Here is a 17,593-nt window from a genome sequence, read left to right as displayed (position 1 = left end):
GGTGTGTACCACTGTGCCAGGCAAGACACCGATTCTCCCCATATCCATCCGCTATCTTTTCTCAAACCCCTAACATTCCAAACTGGGGAAGAATGTTGTCACACGGCACCTCACACAGCATTTACAAAGTGTTTCAGGGTTTCTGAAACCCTGGCATTAAGCACATTCTAGTGTGACTTGCTCAAGGTCACCCAGCAAGTGGTGGAGAAGCCTATACCAACCCCAGATGCAGTGGGAGCCAGGGCTCTTTCCACAGCAGCGAACCAACTCCTGTCCTGAACTGCGATAAAGAAAGGAGTTGAAACTGACTTCAGGGCATGTGCTCCAAGCAAAGGTCAATTTATTGAAATTCAGCACAGACAAAAGGCACAGGAAGGAGAACACCACACTGCTTCCTTTCACTTACTGGCAACAGGCCCATTTCCCCTGATCTAAGGCATAAACTTGGGGCACGCTGCTTTATACTTTCAAGGTCTCACATAATCCCCTCTGAGCTCCAGGCAAAAGCCCAAGGCACCTGGTGGGTTCCTGGTGTTGCTGAAAACTCGGTCCTTGTCCCCAATGCCAACCCAATAATGAGGACATGATTTTGAGAAAAAAGGAAAAAGAAGGCTTATTGCTTTGCTAGGAAAGGAGAAACGAGAGACTCCTTCCCAGAGGCAGAGGTTCTGCCCCTCAGCAGGAACGGAGCTTTTACAGAGGCAACGCAAAGGCCACGTTCCATGCGCTGTCTGCAGTGAAATTCGCTTGTTAATTAGGCAGATGGTCCTGTCTGAGATCTTCTGGCGCCATCCCCACAGTGGATGACCTCCTTCCAGGGGTGGGTGTGTGCTCAGGACGGAGAGCTCTGCCTCCGACGGGCAGGAAGGCGATGGTTTCCCCCTCTCCTGAGATCAGGGAGCAGCAGGGAGAGAGGAAGAGAAGCATGCCATTTTAAAAATCAGCTACAGTGGCTCAGCACTGGAGCACTTGCCTAGCATGTGTAAGGCACTGGGTTTGATTCTCAGCACCACATCAAAATAGTTTCATCAACTAATAAAAACATTTAAAAAAATAAAAATCAGCCGCAGTGGCGGAGCAGCAGGAGCCGCCTTTGAAGCGGGCACCTGCACCCTTCTCTGGCAGCCACGCCTCTGGCAGGGCAAGGCTGGCCACTGCTGCACTGTGGGTTTCCCTGACCCACTGATCTGACACTCGGGCACACCTTCACACCCTGTGTGCAAGGGGCACTGGGCATGACCATTATGGACTCGAGTCCTGAGCCTCCAGGAAAACAGGAAGAGGCACTACTGATGAATGGGGAGGGGCACGTGGAGGCTGGCCCAGACTGAGCTGCCCTGAGTGGGAGTCTGGGTCATTTGCCAGTGACCTACTGGCTTGTAGGCGTTTGAAACCTGGAGAAGAGAATCAGACGCGGGGACCTGAAAGGTTTAACAGTAGCCCACTTCATACTTTAAATATTTTTTTAGTTGTCGATGGACCTTTATTTTATTTATGTATTTATATGTGGTGCTGAGGATTGAACCCAGGGCCTCACACATGCCAGACAAGCGCTCTACCATCACTTCATACTTCAACACAGCCGTGCTGCTCTGCAGCTGCAGCTTATTTCTATAATGGACATGTTTCTCTTCCTCTCCCTCCCTAATCTCAGTAGAAACAGGATCATCTTTCTTCCTCATCCTATGCAGATTTACCTCTGAGCACATACCCACCCTAAGACTGAAGTAACTGATTTCCAGGAGGGTGCCAGATCTCAGAAATGACAATCTCCCACATTAGAAAGTGAGTCACACTCCAGACAGAGAACACATGGTATGTAGCCTTTGAATCACCTTTTAAAAGCCCCCTTTCCGGCTGAAGGGTAGAATCACAGTCTCTGGGACAGAGTCCTGTGTTTCTTCTTTACCAGCAAAGCAACAAACATTTTTCCTTTTTCTCAAAACTTGGTCTTTGTTATTGGATTGGCATCGGAGACGAAGATCAAGCTTTCAGCAAAAGTTTGTCTGCATGGTTCTGGGTATCGAACCCAGGACATTGCACATGCTAGGTAGATGCTCCACCACCTACCTACATCACTTTTATTGAAGGTACTTTTGAAATACAAACTGCAGAAAATGAGGGAAGATCAACTCCTAAAAGAAAATTAAATCTTGAGTTTTCCCTGAGGGAGGTGGCTGGTTTCTCACTTTAAGATGACCTGGGGCAGGGAGGAGCGTTGAGGCAAGTGGACACTCAGGGAGGGCAGTGCTGAGCTGGTCCAGGAAGCCCATCCAGTAGGAAGCCTATTGCCACTTCTCATTGCCAGTCACCTGGTGACAACAGTATTTTTAGGATTTGTTACTTTTTGTGGTGCTGGAGATCAAACCCAAGGCCTCAGGCAGGCTAGGCACCACCTGCCCTGGCCCTCACACCCCCAGCCCCAGGCAGTCTCTCAAGCAGTCTCCTGAATGCCAGGCCTGTGGCAGCTGAACCCTTAAACAAGCAGCAGTCTGGAAGTGCAGGCCTCCTGAGGCACCTCCGCAGGGAGCCGCAGATCCCCTGGCTGGGTGCTAACTTAGCAAAGACTAGAGGTGAGGGGGAATCAAAGACCCCTGGAGACAACTGTGTTCTGTTGCAAAATGCATTCTGTTCAGCATGCAGACCTAATTCACGACTCATAGTTAAAAGAGGGACCACCACCACACACCTCAGGAGAAAATCACTTTATTCTAATAAACTCAAAGAACATCAGAACAGCTGGTTTAAGGAGGGCACACAAACATTTGACCAGCCCCAAATCTGAACCAACTCACTGAACTTCCACACAATTGGAACTCTCTTTTGCTGCCATTCAGAAACACTGAAGCTATTAGGTGAGGATTTACTCTGCAGTCTTACATTTCATACTTTCATATCGATCACATTTTTATGCTAGTTACTTGGTCATCATAGCCGATTTTCCATTTCTTCAATTGAGCCTCTCAATTAGACTAATCCTGCAAACAGAAAATGTAAGTTAGAAGAGCATTAGCTGCAGATACTCAACAAAACAAATGTCTGAGGTAAGTCACTGAAGACTTCAATCAACAAGAATTCAACCCTCCAGCTGCCTCAACTGAGAAGATAGGGCTCATGAAAGTCTAGGAAAAAAGTTCTGAGGAAGAAATTGGGCTACTCTGGTACTACACGTAATGCCCCCAACTCTTCTGATTTGACTTCTCACCTACTTCCTATCGAACTGAGGGAGAAAAAATAAAAACAATTGTAATAGATGTTAAATTCTTAACATGGACAGGAGACACATACACAAAATCAAGTCAAATGCAAATTTTAGAGAGTCTAAATCAAGAGTCTGAGGGACTTAATGTAATTTTATACTCAGCCTAAGGCTAAGAGACCACTCACATGTAGTGAACCACAAGATCTGAAATCTATACTTGCTTAAGAAAAAGTCACAGAACGCAGTGGTGAAAGCACAGAGAAATTTAAACAATACTTCTTAAATTAACTTGTTGGTTTAATTTATCAGACAGACTCCCTCAGTTCTACAGGGTTAGGAATACCACAACGAACCGAGCAGAGGTAAGCTTGACCAGCCACCTACCGTTAGCAATTCTGCACTGCTTCAGCACCTCATTGAAACCCTCACAGAGCTTAACATCAGCCTGGTTCTGGGCACACTCCAAAAACTGTTTTATTTCATAAAAGCAAGGGCCACCCAGCTGCTGCTGCTGCGCTGGCTGGGTTCCCTGAGGCTCCTGTAAAGGCAAGGCAAAACATTTGGTACTACTGAGAAAGGAAATCACACAGAGACCGAGACAGAGGCAGTACTGACTGCCTTTGCAGTAACTGGGGAAGCAGCTAGACTCAAATACAAGTCACTTTTCACCTAATATCCCTGAGAGTGGAAAACATCAGAGAGAAATCAAGTGAACTTTAACAAAACTTCAGTTGCAATAAGAAAGGTTCATGAATATGGATGCAAATAAGGGGGAATGGTTATCTGGGCAGTTCAAGATTAAATGGGTGTGGGGTGGGGGGGTACAGTTCAGTGGCAGAACACCTGCCTACCATGTGTGGGGCCCTGCACTGCAAAATGAACAGTATATAAAGAAAATGCAACAGCGAGGTAGCACAGCACCACACACACACACACACACACAGGCAGAAAAAAGATTCAGTGAAGCTCGATGCAGGAAAAATGGGACTACTATGGAAAAACAGAGGGGTGGGCTTCAAGAACACCAAAAATACAGGCTTATGTTCATTAGTAAAGAAAATTCACATACTTCAGAGAGGCAAGGGATCACAAAGCAAGCAGATATTTGATTACTTGAGACTGGATCAGTAAGAATCATCAACATAAAATATTCTTGGGGGGGTGCTGGGGCTGTAGCTCAGTGGTAGAGCACTTGCCTTGAACATGTGAGGTACTGGGTCTGATCCTCAGCACCGCATAAAAAACAAATAGGCAAATAGATAAAGATATTGTGTCCATCTACAACTAAACAAAACAAAACAAAAAAATATATATATATATTCACAGGGGAAAGTGGCTATTTTACAGTGAGCCAGGCTGAACTACTGCAACTCTGAGCCTCAGGAAGACACACAATCTGTGCAGCAGTTGTTGGTGCTGGCCTGAATCACTGAGTCAGTGCAAACGGGCTTCTGACAACCCATTTTCCATTAGCAGTATTGTGATTCTAAAATTAAAGGCAGTCCCTAGGCATAAGGAACTTACAAACAACTGTATTTTCTCCAAACGCACCTGGTAGGTGATATCGGGCTTTGAGGGCTCCACAGCACTCCCTCCGCTGAAGCCTCCTGTGATGGCATGGCCCAGTGTGTGCCCCACAGCAGAGCCCACAGCCACACCTGCCGCAGTGGTCGCCATCTGGGCCATCAGACCTGGCTGCCGGGGTGCTGCAGCAGGTGAGCCCACTGCAGCTGGCGGGGCTGCAGCTGGCGGCTGAGCTGCTGGTGCCGGCCTGGGCGCAGCTCTCATCTGAGGGGCCCGGCTGTGAAAGAAAGGAGCAAGCATGAAGCACTTCCAACTGGTTTTGTGAAATGTCAACTTAAAAATAAACTCTTTTCCTGCCCCCACCCCTGCAACCATTTCCAAGTATTCACATAGGTCACAGTATCTTTAAAAAACACATTTAGGGCTTGTGGCCCAGTGGTAGAGCTCTTGCCTTGCATGTGTGAGTCACTGAGTTCGATCCTCAGCACCACACAAAAAAATAAACAAAATATATTTATTCCAACATTCATAGTAAAAAAAAAAAAGTAGAAAGGCTGGGACAGTTGCTCAGTGGTACAGCACCTGGATCAGTCCCCAGTGCCACCAAGAGAATTCATCTACACAAGGATCAGTATTGTACGGCTGGGAATGTAAGAGACAAAAACCTCTGCCTTGGTGGAGCTTCCATTTTATTGAAACTTCCAAGAATTACTTCAGATAATTTAACGTGTCATGATATCTTTTGATACGGTTGGTAAAAAAATCAAAAAGTTATGATATTAAACATTAAGTGCGAAATTTCTTCTTTCTTTTTGAGTGCACGGGGGATGAATCCGGGGGTGCTTTATTTTTTGCTTCCAGACAGGGTCTTGCTAAATCGCTGGGATTACAGGTGACCTGCCTGGAGGAGATTTCATTCGCCGAGTTAGGCTGGGGATCACCAAGGGCAGCCTCAGAGGGCCAGCCGCATTCGAAGGCTCTGGGGCCTGGGCTGCAGATACAGACCACTCGCCCGGCGCGCCTGAGCCCTGGGCTGGTCCCAGGAAACCGAGGCGGGAGGGTGGCTGGGGACGAGTGCGGGACCACCTGGGCAACACCGCGGGGCCCCGTCCTCAAGCCAGAAGAGACTCGTCTGGGGAGCGATCTGGGCTGGCAGCTCCTTTTAGACTGAAGACGGCGAGCGCAAGCGACCTGCCTGGGCTGCACCCTGCCGCCAGCGCTCGTGCGGGGCGTCGGACGCCGCTGCGCCCACTTTCACTGAGCCCAGCCATCTCACCCCCGGGGTCCCCTCCCCGCGAGTGCCTCCCGCGGTGCTCCCGGGGAGCTCGCGCCAAACGCTGGGCAGCCGCTCCGGCGTGTCCCCGCACAGCGACAGGAGGCGCTGCGCCCCGGGCCCGCCCGCCCAGCCGCCGCCCCGCGTCGCGCAGCCCGGAGCCCAGCCTGGGGCCGCCGCCCCGAGGGGCCTCACCTGGCCGGGGGCGCCACGCGCGAGGTGCGGCTCCGGCTTCCACGCGGCATTCTAACTGCGCGTCGGATCGGCGTCCAGAAAGCGAAAATGTGCGAGGCGCGGGCGACCCGTACAGCAGGCGAGCGGAAGCCGGGGGCGTGGCCGGCCGGGCCGCAGCCAATCAGCACGCAGGCAGGAGCCTCCCGGCGCCGACGTCCACGGGCCCTGAAGGTCACCGGAAGAGCAAGACGTCACCGCGGCATGGCCGCGCGCGTGACGTCATGGGCAGGCGCCGGCGCTCTGGCAGACCGGAAGTTGCTGCGGGGCGTGGCGCGCGCAGGCGAGGGTCCGCGACTCCGCGTTCTTCGCGAGGCTTTCGAGGCTGGACTCAGGAGACCAGCGCGAGGAGGCGGCGAGGCGTGGGCCGCAGTGGGGGAGCCTCGGCCGTTCGTGTGCGTGGGATCCTCGCGTCGGCCACGAGCCTCCTCGGTGCCGCCTGGGCTAACGTCCGGAGCGGACAGCGTGCGCCCGCCGCAAGGCTCACCCGGCCGGCGGCAGGCAGCGCCCGCTTCCGTGCGCAGTGCCGCAGACACTAACGATGCCACATGCGTGCGTGCCCCGGGCCGCCCTCGCGGAGTTCGAGCCTCGGGGTGCGGGCCCCAAAGCCTGCCCGAGCCGGGCGAGGTGTCGCGGAGCGGGCGCAGCACGGAGACTGCGAGCGGGAGGAGGCGGGAACGTTTCCCTCCCACTCGTGACCTGCCAAGGAACCCGGCCCAATTTCTGCCTCATCCTAAACTTGCTTTTTCTTTTTTCCCTTTTCCTTCTGGTCGTTGAACCTAGGGCATTCAACCACTTGGCTACATCTCTGTCCCTTTTCATTTTTTAATTTGAGGCAGGGTGTCACTAAGTTGCTCAGCCTGACCTTGTACCTGGAATTTAGGTGTGGGCCACCAACCAGTCCAGGCTCATTTTGCAAATTTATTTTTAAGCTCCAGATGCCAGGAGGCCAGAAGCTCCTCTTCAGGTGGGCTAGCCAAAACTGACTGGATCTAAGATGGTTGCCAGAGTGACCTCTAACTTCATTATTGTCCTGTCTTTTGCTAAATGACAACCCCAAACACCCAGCACCAAGAGTTGACAGTTTTTATGACAATCAGTAAGAATGGTAAAATGAGTGAAGAGAGGTGGGTATTGCATAATTTTGTTAATGCTGAATCTGTTTTGCCAACTTTTTGTTGAGAATTTTTGTATCCAGATCCATAAATGTGCAGTGGCACCCACCTGCAATCCCAGCAGCTCAGGAGGATCACAAGTTCAAGGCCAACCTCAGCAATGGAGGGAGACACTATCTCAATAAAAACCAAAAAGGGCTGGGGATGTGGCAAAGTGCCCTGGGTCCAATCCTCAATAACCACCCCCCACCCAAATTCACATATAGTGATCAAAATTCGAACCAAGAAACTTAAAGTTATTGTTATAGGTAAGACATTTAGGTGAATGTGCTCAGTGATTGCAGTAAAAATTTTGCTCAAATTAGGCAATAGGCCACAAAATTTTATTTTTAGTACTATCATTTAGAGGAGATAGTTTGTTTTTATGTTTTGAGAACGGTTCTTGCCATGTTGCCCAGGCTGTCCTCAAATCCTGGGCTCAAGCTACCCTAGGACTACAGTTATGCCACTGCACAGTGGGTATCAAACCCAGGGCCTTGAAAATGCTAGGCAAGTGCTTCACCACTAAGCTGCATCTCCAGCCCTATCAGAAAAATTTAAATTGTGTAATGTTCGGATTGTAGAAATTAGCTGTAGGAATGTTCATTTAACAAACTTAAGATAGAGAAAGCCTGTAAACAATCTAAGCATCCTATAACAATTATTTAAATGAGTTATGTTACATATGATGAAAATTCCACTGTCAGAAGTTATGAGTGGGTGCTAGGGATGTAGCGCAGTGTTGTTGGTACTGGGGATTGAGCCTAAAGGTGCTTAACCATTGGCCCACATTCCCCAGATCTTTTTATTTTTTAGTTTTGAGATAGGGTCTTGCTAAGTTGCTGAGGCCGGCCTCAAATTTGGGATCCTCCTGCCTTAGCCTCCCAACTTGATGGGATTACATGCATGCACCACCCCACCCGGCACAGCTGTGTCACAGTGCTTGCCTAGCATGAGCAAGACCCTGGGTTCAATCTCCAGCATGGAAAAAAGTTGTGAAAGAACATTTGACATGAAAAGTATCATCTGTCTGTATACACATGTCTGCCTATATGATACATTCCATCCCCAGTCTTTTTTATCTTTTGAGACAGGGTCTTCCTAAGTTGCCTAGGCCAGCCTCAAACCATAAATTCCTCTTGCTTCAGGCTTAGTGAGTCATCAGGACTACAGGTGTGCACCGTTGTCCCTGGAGTCTTTACAATATATTAAGTACAAGAGCAGGTTACAAAGTAGTATTCATAGTAGGTTTATTTTTGAGAAAGTTCATATATATTTTGAAAACTAAAATACACTCAAGTAGTGATCCATTGGGTACTGGAGTTACAATTCTGCAATAAACACAATAAAATGCATCCACATATCCTTAAACATTCCCTCATTTCTTTGAATGTGGGAAGGATTTAGTGACTCCCTCCTGACAGGAAAATCCAAGTTAAGGTTTGTAGCTTTGGAAACAAGATCATAAGAGGTTATGCAGTTGCCTCTTTACTCTCTTGCGTTACTCACTCTGGGGAAAGCCAGATGTCATGCACGAAACCCAAGCAGCCTGTAGATAGAGGTTTTCAAGGCAAAGAACTGAGGGCTTTCCCAGTCATCAGAGTCGGCCATCCTAGGGCCTTCAGAGGACTGTGAGCTGACAGATTGACTGTGACCCCAAGGGACACCTGAGGCAGGATGACCCAGAAAGACCTGAGGTGAGGATAGTCAAGCAGACTGCACTGTCAAGTGGCATTTGCCATCTCTGTTTCTGAAAGTGCACTATGGGGTTCACACAAGGAAATGGGTGCATTTCCTGGAACACATCCCATGGTTAAGCAGCGTTTGATCCACTTGTTTTAAGCTACTATGTCTAAGTAATTGGTTACACAGCAGTAGATGATACACATATTTTCTACAGCAACCATGTTTTAAATTGAAAAAGTTCTAGCATCTGAAATGAGCAAGATCTGTTAAACAGAACATTTACCGAGTATTGGTCTGACACGGCCACTGTCTGGGCATGCCGTACTTGACGGTTGGAGCGCGGAAGAGCTGAGATGGTAAGACGCGAGGCTTACCTCTTGTCATTTTCTTTGGGTGACTGAGACATACGAATATAGTCTCACATACCTTGTTCTACAAAGTAGGAGTCATAGTAGGTTTATTTTTGAGAAAATATCAAAAAAAAGATCAAGTTTCACATATTTTGACAAAAAATTAACTATCAATCTGAAAGTACTATGAACTATTCAAACAAGTCATAAAATGGAGTTTGTACAAAGTTAAAATCTAATATATGATTTTCAGGACAATATAAGGAATCCAGCTTCTTATCCTATAAGGTTAAAGAAGCCATTGAGAGTTTTTATACAATTAAAATTGTCTTCAGGAATATTAATCTGGACATGGCATTTGAATAGCTTTGGTTAGAAGTCAATACTTTGCAGGTGTGGTTAGAAGTCCAATACTCTATCCATTGCACCACAGAACCATTTTGGATGGTTTGAGAGGTAGAAGAGGGGGATCAAAGGAAGCAATTTTTAAAGGATAAGATAGCAGCAATGGGAACATTATTAAAAATTACTTTAGGCTAGGTATGGGGCACATGCCTGTAATCCCAGCTACTCAGGAGGCTGAGGTAGGAGAATTTCAAGTTGGCCATCCTGGGCAATTTAGCAAGACCCTATCTCAAAATGAAAATTAAAAAAAGGGTTGGGAATGTAGCTTAGTTGTATAGTGAGCTTGCCTAGTGTGTGGTTTAGATGTGAGGTATCCCCCTAGAGTTCACATATGAGATGATGCAAGAAGGTTCAGAGGAAAAAATGATTGGGTTGTAAGAGTCTTAACCTAGTCAGTCATTTAATCTCCTGATAGGGATTAACTGAGTGAGAATTGAAGTGCTAGGGTATGGCTGGAGGAGGTGGGAACTGAGGTGTGGCTATGAGGTAGATATTTTGTATCCAGAGAGTGGAGACTGCTTTCTGATCACCTTGTTAACTGCTTCCCTCCTCTACCACACTCTTCTGCCATGATGTCCTGCCTCACTTTGACCCCAAGGAATGGAGCCAGCCATCTGTGGACTAAGGCCTCTGAAACCGTGAGCCCTTCAACTTTTTCTCCTCTACAGTTGTTCTGGTTGGGTCCTTTTAGTCACAGCAATGAAAAGGCTGACTAAAACCTCTAGCTTGTATGAGTTGGGTTCAATCCCTAGTAGTGCAACAACAAAAAAGAAATTACTGGGGTGCCTGCCATGTGTGTGTATATGGTACTAAGAGCTTCATGCTCACTATTTCATTTACACTTAACAAGAGCTCTCAAAAAAGACACCATAGTTCACTATTATAGGTAAGGGAAAGATGCTTAGAGATTTTAAATAACTTGCCCAAGTATACACAGGTGCTTACCTCCAAAGCCAGACTACTACTATACCACACTGCCTGAATGTTGGAGACATTTTAGTAAAAGAATTAATATAGTAGGTGAAAAAAATTAAGATTTCATTACTCAAGAGGAGGAAGTAGAAGAAAGATGGTATTCTATAAACTTAAAATTAGCTACCACTCATTGAGTACCTATTATGTGCTGGCTCCTTACTGTGTTAGATGCTTTCTACGTCCTGTCTGTAATGCTCATAGTTTTGCAAGGTAATCCAATATCATTTCCACTTTACAAATGAGAAAACAAGCTTGGTGGAACTTGATGTTAGTTACCACTCAGAAGTTTGCTGGATGCCAGAGTGGTGGATTATCAAAACCAGGATTCATGTGAGCTGTTCCTTTCAATGGATCATCTTCTCTCCTAATCAAGGAAGCACTGCTAGGTGCAGAAGGTCAGAGTGAATGCAGACTAAAGAGAAAGAGGAAAGTCAGCCTGTCAAATTCTGCATACTTTTATAACTAACTCAATTCTTGTCCTTAGCCGTGGAGTTTGTGAGTTGTTCTGAAACACATAACATTGCATGACAGTTAAGGAAAACTGATGCTGGAAAACTGAATGCTTTATCTGCTGGTTTGAGGCACTTATAACTTATGGTACTGCGGATGGAACCTAGGGGCCCTTAACCACTGAGCTACATTCCCCAGCCCTTTTTATTTTGAGATATGGCCTCATACTGAGTGGTTTAACGCCTCGCTGAGTTGCCCAGGCTGTCCTCGAACTTGCAATCCTCTTGCCACAGCCTCTGGAGTTGCTAGGATTACAGGGATGCATCACCAGACCTGGCTAAAATGCTTCCTATATCTTAGGAAAATCTTAAAATTTGAAAAAAACTGTTTTTTTTGTTTGTTTGTTTTGGTTTTTTTTGGTACTGGAGATTGAACCCAGGTGCAATGTACTACTGAGCTGCATCCCCTTTTACTTATTTTGGTACTGGGGATTGAACCCAGGGGCACTTTCTCACTGAGCCATATCTCCATCCCTTCTTTTTTGTTTTGACACAGAGTCTCACTAAGTTGCTTAGGGCCTCACTAAATTGCTGAACTTTCAATCTGCCTGCCTCAGCCTCCCAAATCATGGAATTATAGGTGTGCACCACTGTACCTGGCCCATTTTTATTTTTTGAAACAGGGGCTAATTAATTTGTTGGGGCTGACTCAAACTTGTGATCCTCTTACCTTGGCCTCCAGAGTCACTAGAATTACATGCCTTCACCTCTGTACCCAGCTCTTTATTTCTTGGAAAATGAGCCTCCTATAAATTTTTCCATTTTCTTTTCTTTCCTCTTTTTGCAGGGGTGATGTACTGGGAATTCAATCCAGGGCTTCACCAATGCTAAGCAAGGGCTCTATCACTGAGCTACATCCAAGGCCTTTTTTATTTTGACAGTGTCTGGCTGTTGCCCAAGCTGACCTCCAATTTGTGATCTTCTAATCTCAGTCTCCAGAGGAGATGGGATTACAGTTATCTGCCACAATACAAATTTTTCCATTTTCAAAAAAGTGTTCAAATATGGCATGGTTTGCATATATGTGTTCACCATACCCCGCAGAATAATTCTGGTTAAAACTGAATGAAATATTTACTGCTATACTAAACAAGGTCTACTGCCTAATTAGCTGTGTGATCTCTGGAAAGTTACTTTAACTCTGTGCCTTAGAATTCCTTCTCTAAGGTGGGGATAGCTGCATCTACCTCAAAGGAGTGTTATGACATCAGTAAGTCCAGAGAACCTTGCAACTGTTCAGTGTGCCCTACTGTAACACAAATATTAAACCTTCAAATATCAAAGAGGAGGTACAAATTCCTCTTTGGTCTCCCCCAGCCGTCTTGATGACCTCTTTACATTAGGAACCCGAGTATTTGTGGACTAGGTACGAGTTACTATAGTAACTAGAAGGGGTGAAAAAAGCCCAGAAGAGTTAAAAATGCCATTCTTGCTGTTCTGTTTTAATTAAAAACTCTAAAAAGGCATACCCACTTGAACGTTACTTAATTAACAATTAGTAAGGAAAAGATTGAAGCAGCAAACTTAAGGATGTCGAAAAGTTCTGTTGACCAACATGGAGGACCAGAGTTACAGTTGGACTCAGTGAAAATACTTTTATCGGTCCTTTGGGCATCCTGTAGAAAATCAGACAGAAAAGAACCAGTTATTCTCTAATGTGAGCATGAGCGCTCAGTCTTCCGCGCTGTTCCTTCGCTTCCTGGCGGCTTTGGGCCCAGCTGCAGTGTTGCGGAAAGCGGTTTTGCACCCCTGCAGGGACAGCCGGGCGGCGAGCTGAGACGCGAGCGCACAGCTGCTGGCCGGCAGCCTCACAAGTGCCTAGCGCGCGGCCGGTGGCCCCGGCGGGAAGATGGCCCGGGTCGCCGTATGCACCTACCGGCGCTTAGGCGAGGCGAGTGCGCGGCCGGGGCTGCAGCTGGCGCTGGCGACGCTTTCGCTGGCCGTTGAGGAGCCTCTGCGCGACCTTGCGCTCGTGACCGCCGGGAACCTGCCGGTTAGTGCGCAGTTCCTGCTCGCGCCGCGTCCGGCCCTTGCTGCGCCCCGCCCCAGAGGCCGGGAAGTCGCGCAGGTAGTAGTAGTCGAGGCAGTCGTACAGCTCCTCCTCGTAGCTCACCGGCCGCTTCGCCTCAGCGGGCGGCGGCCGGGCCCGGCGGGCGCGGGGGGGAGCAGGCTCGGGGCCCGGGTCCATCGCGCCCAGCCAGGGAGCAGCCGGCCCGCGCGGGCTCCGAGAGCGGAGCGGCCCCGCCCTCCGATTGGCTCCGCCCTAGGGGCGGGGCGAAGGGCCAAGTGGGCCGCCTCCCACTCCCATTGGCTCCGCTGGAATGGGCGGGGCTAGGGCGGAGCCTCGCCGAGGTCACAGAGCCGCGTAGGTTGCTGGGCTCGCTTCTGCGGTGCTGGCAGCGGTTGGTGACGGCCGCTGCGAGCTGGAGAAGGCCGGCTGGCGAACTCCTGCCAGCATAGTTTGTGCTGCCACAGGCGAGAACCATCCAGGCTGCAACAACAGCGAGGGTCTGTTGAGGGCACAGCGGGACGCGTGCTCCTGCGGGGACGTCGGTCGCCCGCAGACGTTCGGTTCACCTGTTAAATGGCGTGAGGATTGCTCTGTAAAGATGCCAAGCGAAAGACGCGCTTCCTGGAGCGGTGTTTGTCATCTCGGGAGCGTGCTTTAAAGACGACCTGCCTCTGTGCAAGAAGTCGTCAGGGCTGGAAGCTCCTGCGGCTGGCGTGGCGCACCTTGTTTACGTTGGCCCTCTCCCCCTTGCACGTGGCCTGCATAGGTTTCTTAAATGAACGAACCCCAGAGAGTTGTGTTTTATTTATTTATTTTTGTTTTTAATTTCAGAGTGTTTAAAATAAAACACTGAGGGGGCTTCACCTTCCATCCACATATCTTACATCTGTGTGGTGGGGAAAAAGAACTAATTCACTACACCACTTTCCTTTTACAAGCTGTTTTTTGTTTTTTTTTTAATGTTCATTCTCAAAAGAAAGAGAACTAGAACAGTGAACTCCCATATCCCATCACAAGCTTTCAACAGATACCAAGATGGTCAAACTTCATGTATTCCTGTTTTCTTCTACTGCAGCATTTAGAACAAACTATAAACATGTCGTTTCACTTTGTGTATCTCAGTATACAACTCTGAAAATGTCCATCTGTGTCGACCTGACAATCAGCTAATCCTGGTATTATACCTAGTCCAGAATAAAATTCTTGATAGTCTAACATGTATTGTTTTATAATCGGTTTGACTCAGATTACATACAAAATCTGCATATGAAATTTGCTTCTGTGGCTTTTATGTCTGGTATATTCTAGAGCCTTCCCTTTCCTACCCTTCTATTTTCTCCGTCATTGCCTTTTAGGAACTGGGTCATTGGTCATGTATAGTGTTCCAGTACACGAATTTGACTACTTCCTTCCAGTGCCATTTAAATTGTTCCTCTCCCACATTTCCTGTAAATTGAAGGTTGATATAGAGACTTGGTGCTCAGATTCAATGTAGTGGGGTGGGCAAGAAAACTTCCCAGGAAATTATGTGCTTTGACAACACACAATGCTTCATTGTTCCAGTTTCAATGATGCTGGGCTCAATTAGAGACAGCCTGCTTCTGTGATGTTCTTCATTAGCTTCTATCTTATGGTTTTGCGCAAAGTTCATTGCTTAACTTGCTGTTTTCATTTGCTATTATTTCATTAGGGATTGTGGTAATTTTTTTCTTTCTCTCCTTTTTATGTAGTACTGAGGTTCAAACCCAGGGCCTTGTGCATGTTAGATAAATACTCTGTCAAGAGCTACTCACCCAGCCCAGTTAACTTTCTAATTCAATCATTCTTTCTACATTTGTTAGCTAGAATTCTTTCCTCAAGAACTAAGGCTACTATTTGGTTACCCTTAAATATACTTTGATAGCAAAGGCGGGATATATGTTTAATTCTTCATTTTTAAAGTGGATTTTTTTTTTTTATCCTTTGAGAATCATTATGAAACTCTGGATCTTTTTGAAATATAATCAATGTGTTTCAGTCAATTTCATATATTTTTATGCTCAATTGCCTCATATTTGACCAAGGAGAGCTGCTTCTTGTGATCCTTCATTTCTCTGGCCTTAATCTAATCTTGGAGAATATTGCTTTCTGACACACCAAAGTGTCCATGCTCATCCTATACATTTCTGCCCTACACCCAGAACCAGCCATTTCTCCAAGAATGCTGAATCCTTTTAGTGTGGAGAATGGCCTTTAGAGACAACTATCTTGGTACTTAGTAGATCACACCCTTTGCTCTTCAACACAATCTATAGGATTGGTTTGGACTAAACTTCTGAACTAGGCCCAGCAGATCAAACCAAAGTGGAGTTTGCTGAAGTTCCACGCCACCAAGCCAAAACTAAATTGTTTATCCGACTTTCCAAGAAATTGAGAGGTCAGTTTTAGATACATAAGGAAATTCCCTTAGTTTTGACTTTTATCATGAAAGTAGCTCTGAAACAATAATCTGCTTTTTATTCTCTGTGACTGCTTCAGTTCTTTTCTGCGCAAAAAAACAACTTCCTCGGCCCTCTGCTTAGCAAATAACCTAGTGGTCTTGGAAAATTTGTTGCCTTATTCTATAATTGCAAAAGAAAGTCAATTAGATCTTTAAATTTGTTATGACTTTGTCTTTTGACAATTTTGCTAAAGACTTGGTTGCTAGCTTAGCCTTCAGGAGGCAGAGCCTATTTGGAGGCAGCAAGTCACTGGAGGGAGGCCTTTGAAGGGTGTATTTTGTCCCTGGCCCCTTCCTCCCTCTCTGCTTCTTGGCCACCATTAGGGTGAGCAGCTGTGCCCCATCACACACTCCTTAGCATCATATTCTGCCCCATGACAGACCCAGACACAAGGAAGCTGGCCAACCAGGGACCGACACCTCTGAAACTGAGCCAAAATGAATCTTTTGTACTTTGAGTTGTTTTTCCTCAGCTATTTTGTCACAGGGATGGAAAGTTGACTAATACAATCTTCATAAGAACCCTGTGAGATATTGCTGTCTTGTTTTTTTCTGATGAGGAAATAACTTCCCTAAGGTTATATAACTAATGAAAGACTGAGAGTAGGATTGAAATCTTCTGACCCCAGCATAGTTACTTCTTCCTTTACTGTGCTTTTTCATATGAACTCATTGTGTTTCAGTTCACAGATTGCTAAATATCCCTGCCCTGCTAGCTTCTGAGATGATATTTGAAAGCAGGTGCCACCGTCTCTCCTTCTCCTGCCTGAGGACTCTAACCATACGCTGATTACATCATTGGGAAGCATCCCCCCAGTGCTGGGGATCGAACCCAGGGCCTTATCTGTGCAGGCAAGCACTCTACTGTTGAGGTATACCCAGACTCTGGAATAAGATTTAAAAGTACCTTTTGTGCTGGGTGCAGTGGCACACACCTGTAATTCCAGCAGCCCTGGAGGCTGAGGAAGAATTGCAAGTTCAAGGCCAACCTCAGCAACTTAGCCAGACCCTGTCTCTAAATTTAAAAAGAAAAAAAAAAAAAAAAAGGGACTAGGGCTGAGCATCCCTGGTAAACCTCCCCCACAAAGAAAGTGGCTTCTCTCCTCTGCTTAGTGGTTTGACCCCATACTCAGTGAGACAGACAAGCACACTCATCCTCTGGGCGTAGCCTTTAATTCCTTATATTAGCTACATGTGCACGGATTATGAAGCTTTGTCTCTTTCATTATGATTCTCAATAAATCATTGCAGCAACGCTGTGAGTAGTAGAAAAAGAAATGAAGATTATTTTGGCCAGGGTCCATGGCAGGGTCCACAGCAGGGTCCATGGCAGGGTACACAACTGAGTGACACTGCACCCTGTGTTTGCTTTTGGACCTAAACAGAGCTTGCTTCTGTCCTGAGGTCCCTCAGGCAGGACCTAAGTGGCACTGGGTATACCTCACACCCAAAACCTGGGTTCTCCACTCACTTATGCCTTGCCGTGTTTTTGTGGTTGCCTGGCATCCCGTCAGGATTGCCCCTCGCTCAGGTATAGGTGTAAAATAAAGCCCATTCATTAAACATACATGTATATACATATATGTGAATAAACCACCCACAGTATTAAAAAGTTTTAATGAAACAAGCAAAATTCAGGTTGCTATTTAAGCCCTGTTCATTCATTCAAAATATATTGATTAATTATCTACTGTGTGCCAGGTATTGCTTTAGACTTCCAGGATAAAGTTTCCTGTTCACATGCAGTTTATGTTGTAGTATGAGACCATGAGACCAACAATTTTTTAAAAGATG

The 17,593-nt window shown here is 46.7% G+C and overlaps 2 protein-coding genes and 1 long non-coding RNA gene across 3 annotated transcripts; 1 reads left to right on the top strand and 2 right to left on the bottom strand.

The window, feature by feature from the left end:
* Positions 1-2,915: 2,915 nt before the first annotated feature.
* On the bottom strand, positions 2,916-6,345 carry CHCHD2 (coiled-coil-helix-coiled-coil-helix domain containing 2). Its single transcript, XM_079120832.1, has 4 exons — positions 6,195-6,345; positions 4,754-5,003; positions 3,587-3,740; positions 2,916-2,978 (listed from the first exon to the last, which is right to left on the bottom strand). The coding sequence occupies exons 1-4, from the start codon at positions 6,242-6,244 to the stop codon at positions 2,968-2,970; spliced, it is 465 nt and encodes a 154-aa protein (XP_078976958.1). The 5' UTR covers positions 6,245-6,345; the 3' UTR covers positions 2,916-2,967.
* Positions 6,346-6,649: 304 nt separating this feature from the next.
* LOC306649685 lies at positions 6,650-12,588 on the top strand. The gene is made up of 3 exons (XR_013760687.1): positions 6,650-6,782; positions 7,163-7,357; positions 12,097-12,588. It is a non-coding gene; the product is annotated as an uncharacterized lncRNA (long non-coding RNA).
* Positions 12,589-12,730: 142 nt separating this feature from the next.
* NUPR2 (nuclear protein 2, transcriptional regulator) lies at positions 12,731-14,043 on the bottom strand. The gene is made up of 2 exons (XM_079120831.1): positions 13,186-14,043; positions 12,731-12,925 (listed from the first exon to the last, which is right to left on the bottom strand). Exon 1 carries the CDS (start codon positions 13,495-13,497, stop codon positions 13,192-13,194), a length of 306 nt encoding a protein of 101 aa, XP_078976957.1. The 5' UTR covers positions 13,498-14,043; the 3' UTR covers positions 12,731-12,925; positions 13,186-13,191.
* Between the last annotated feature and the right edge of the window lie 3,550 nt (positions 14,044-17,593).

This window comes from Sciurus vulgaris (genome assembly GCF_902686455.1).
Source record: "Sciurus vulgaris genome assembly, chromosome: 18".
Lineage (NCBI taxonomy): Eukaryota > Metazoa > Chordata > Mammalia > Rodentia > Sciuridae > Sciurus > Sciurus vulgaris.
Note: the sequence above shows the minus strand (reverse complement) of the source record. Positions and strands in the feature narration are given on the sequence as shown.

Bases quoted from the DNA above. Each gene is read 5' to 3' on its own strand.
- CHCHD2 (XM_079120832.1), bottom strand. From the start codon at position 6,244: ATGCCGCGTGGAAGCCGGAGCCGCACCTCGCGCGTGGCGCCCCCGGCC. The intron at 5,004-6,194 runs GTGAGGCCCCTC...TTTCTTTCACAG, and splicing joins CGCGTGGCGCCCCCGGCCAG to CCGGGCCCCTCAGATGAGAG. The intron at 3,741-4,753 runs GTGCGTTTGGAG...TTGCCTTTACAG, and splicing joins AGCCCGATATCACCTACCAG to GAGCCTCAGGGAACCCAGCC.
- NUPR2 (XM_079120831.1), bottom strand. From the start codon at position 13,497: ATGGACCCGGGCCCCGAGCCTGCTCCCCCCCGCGCCCGCCGGGCCCGG.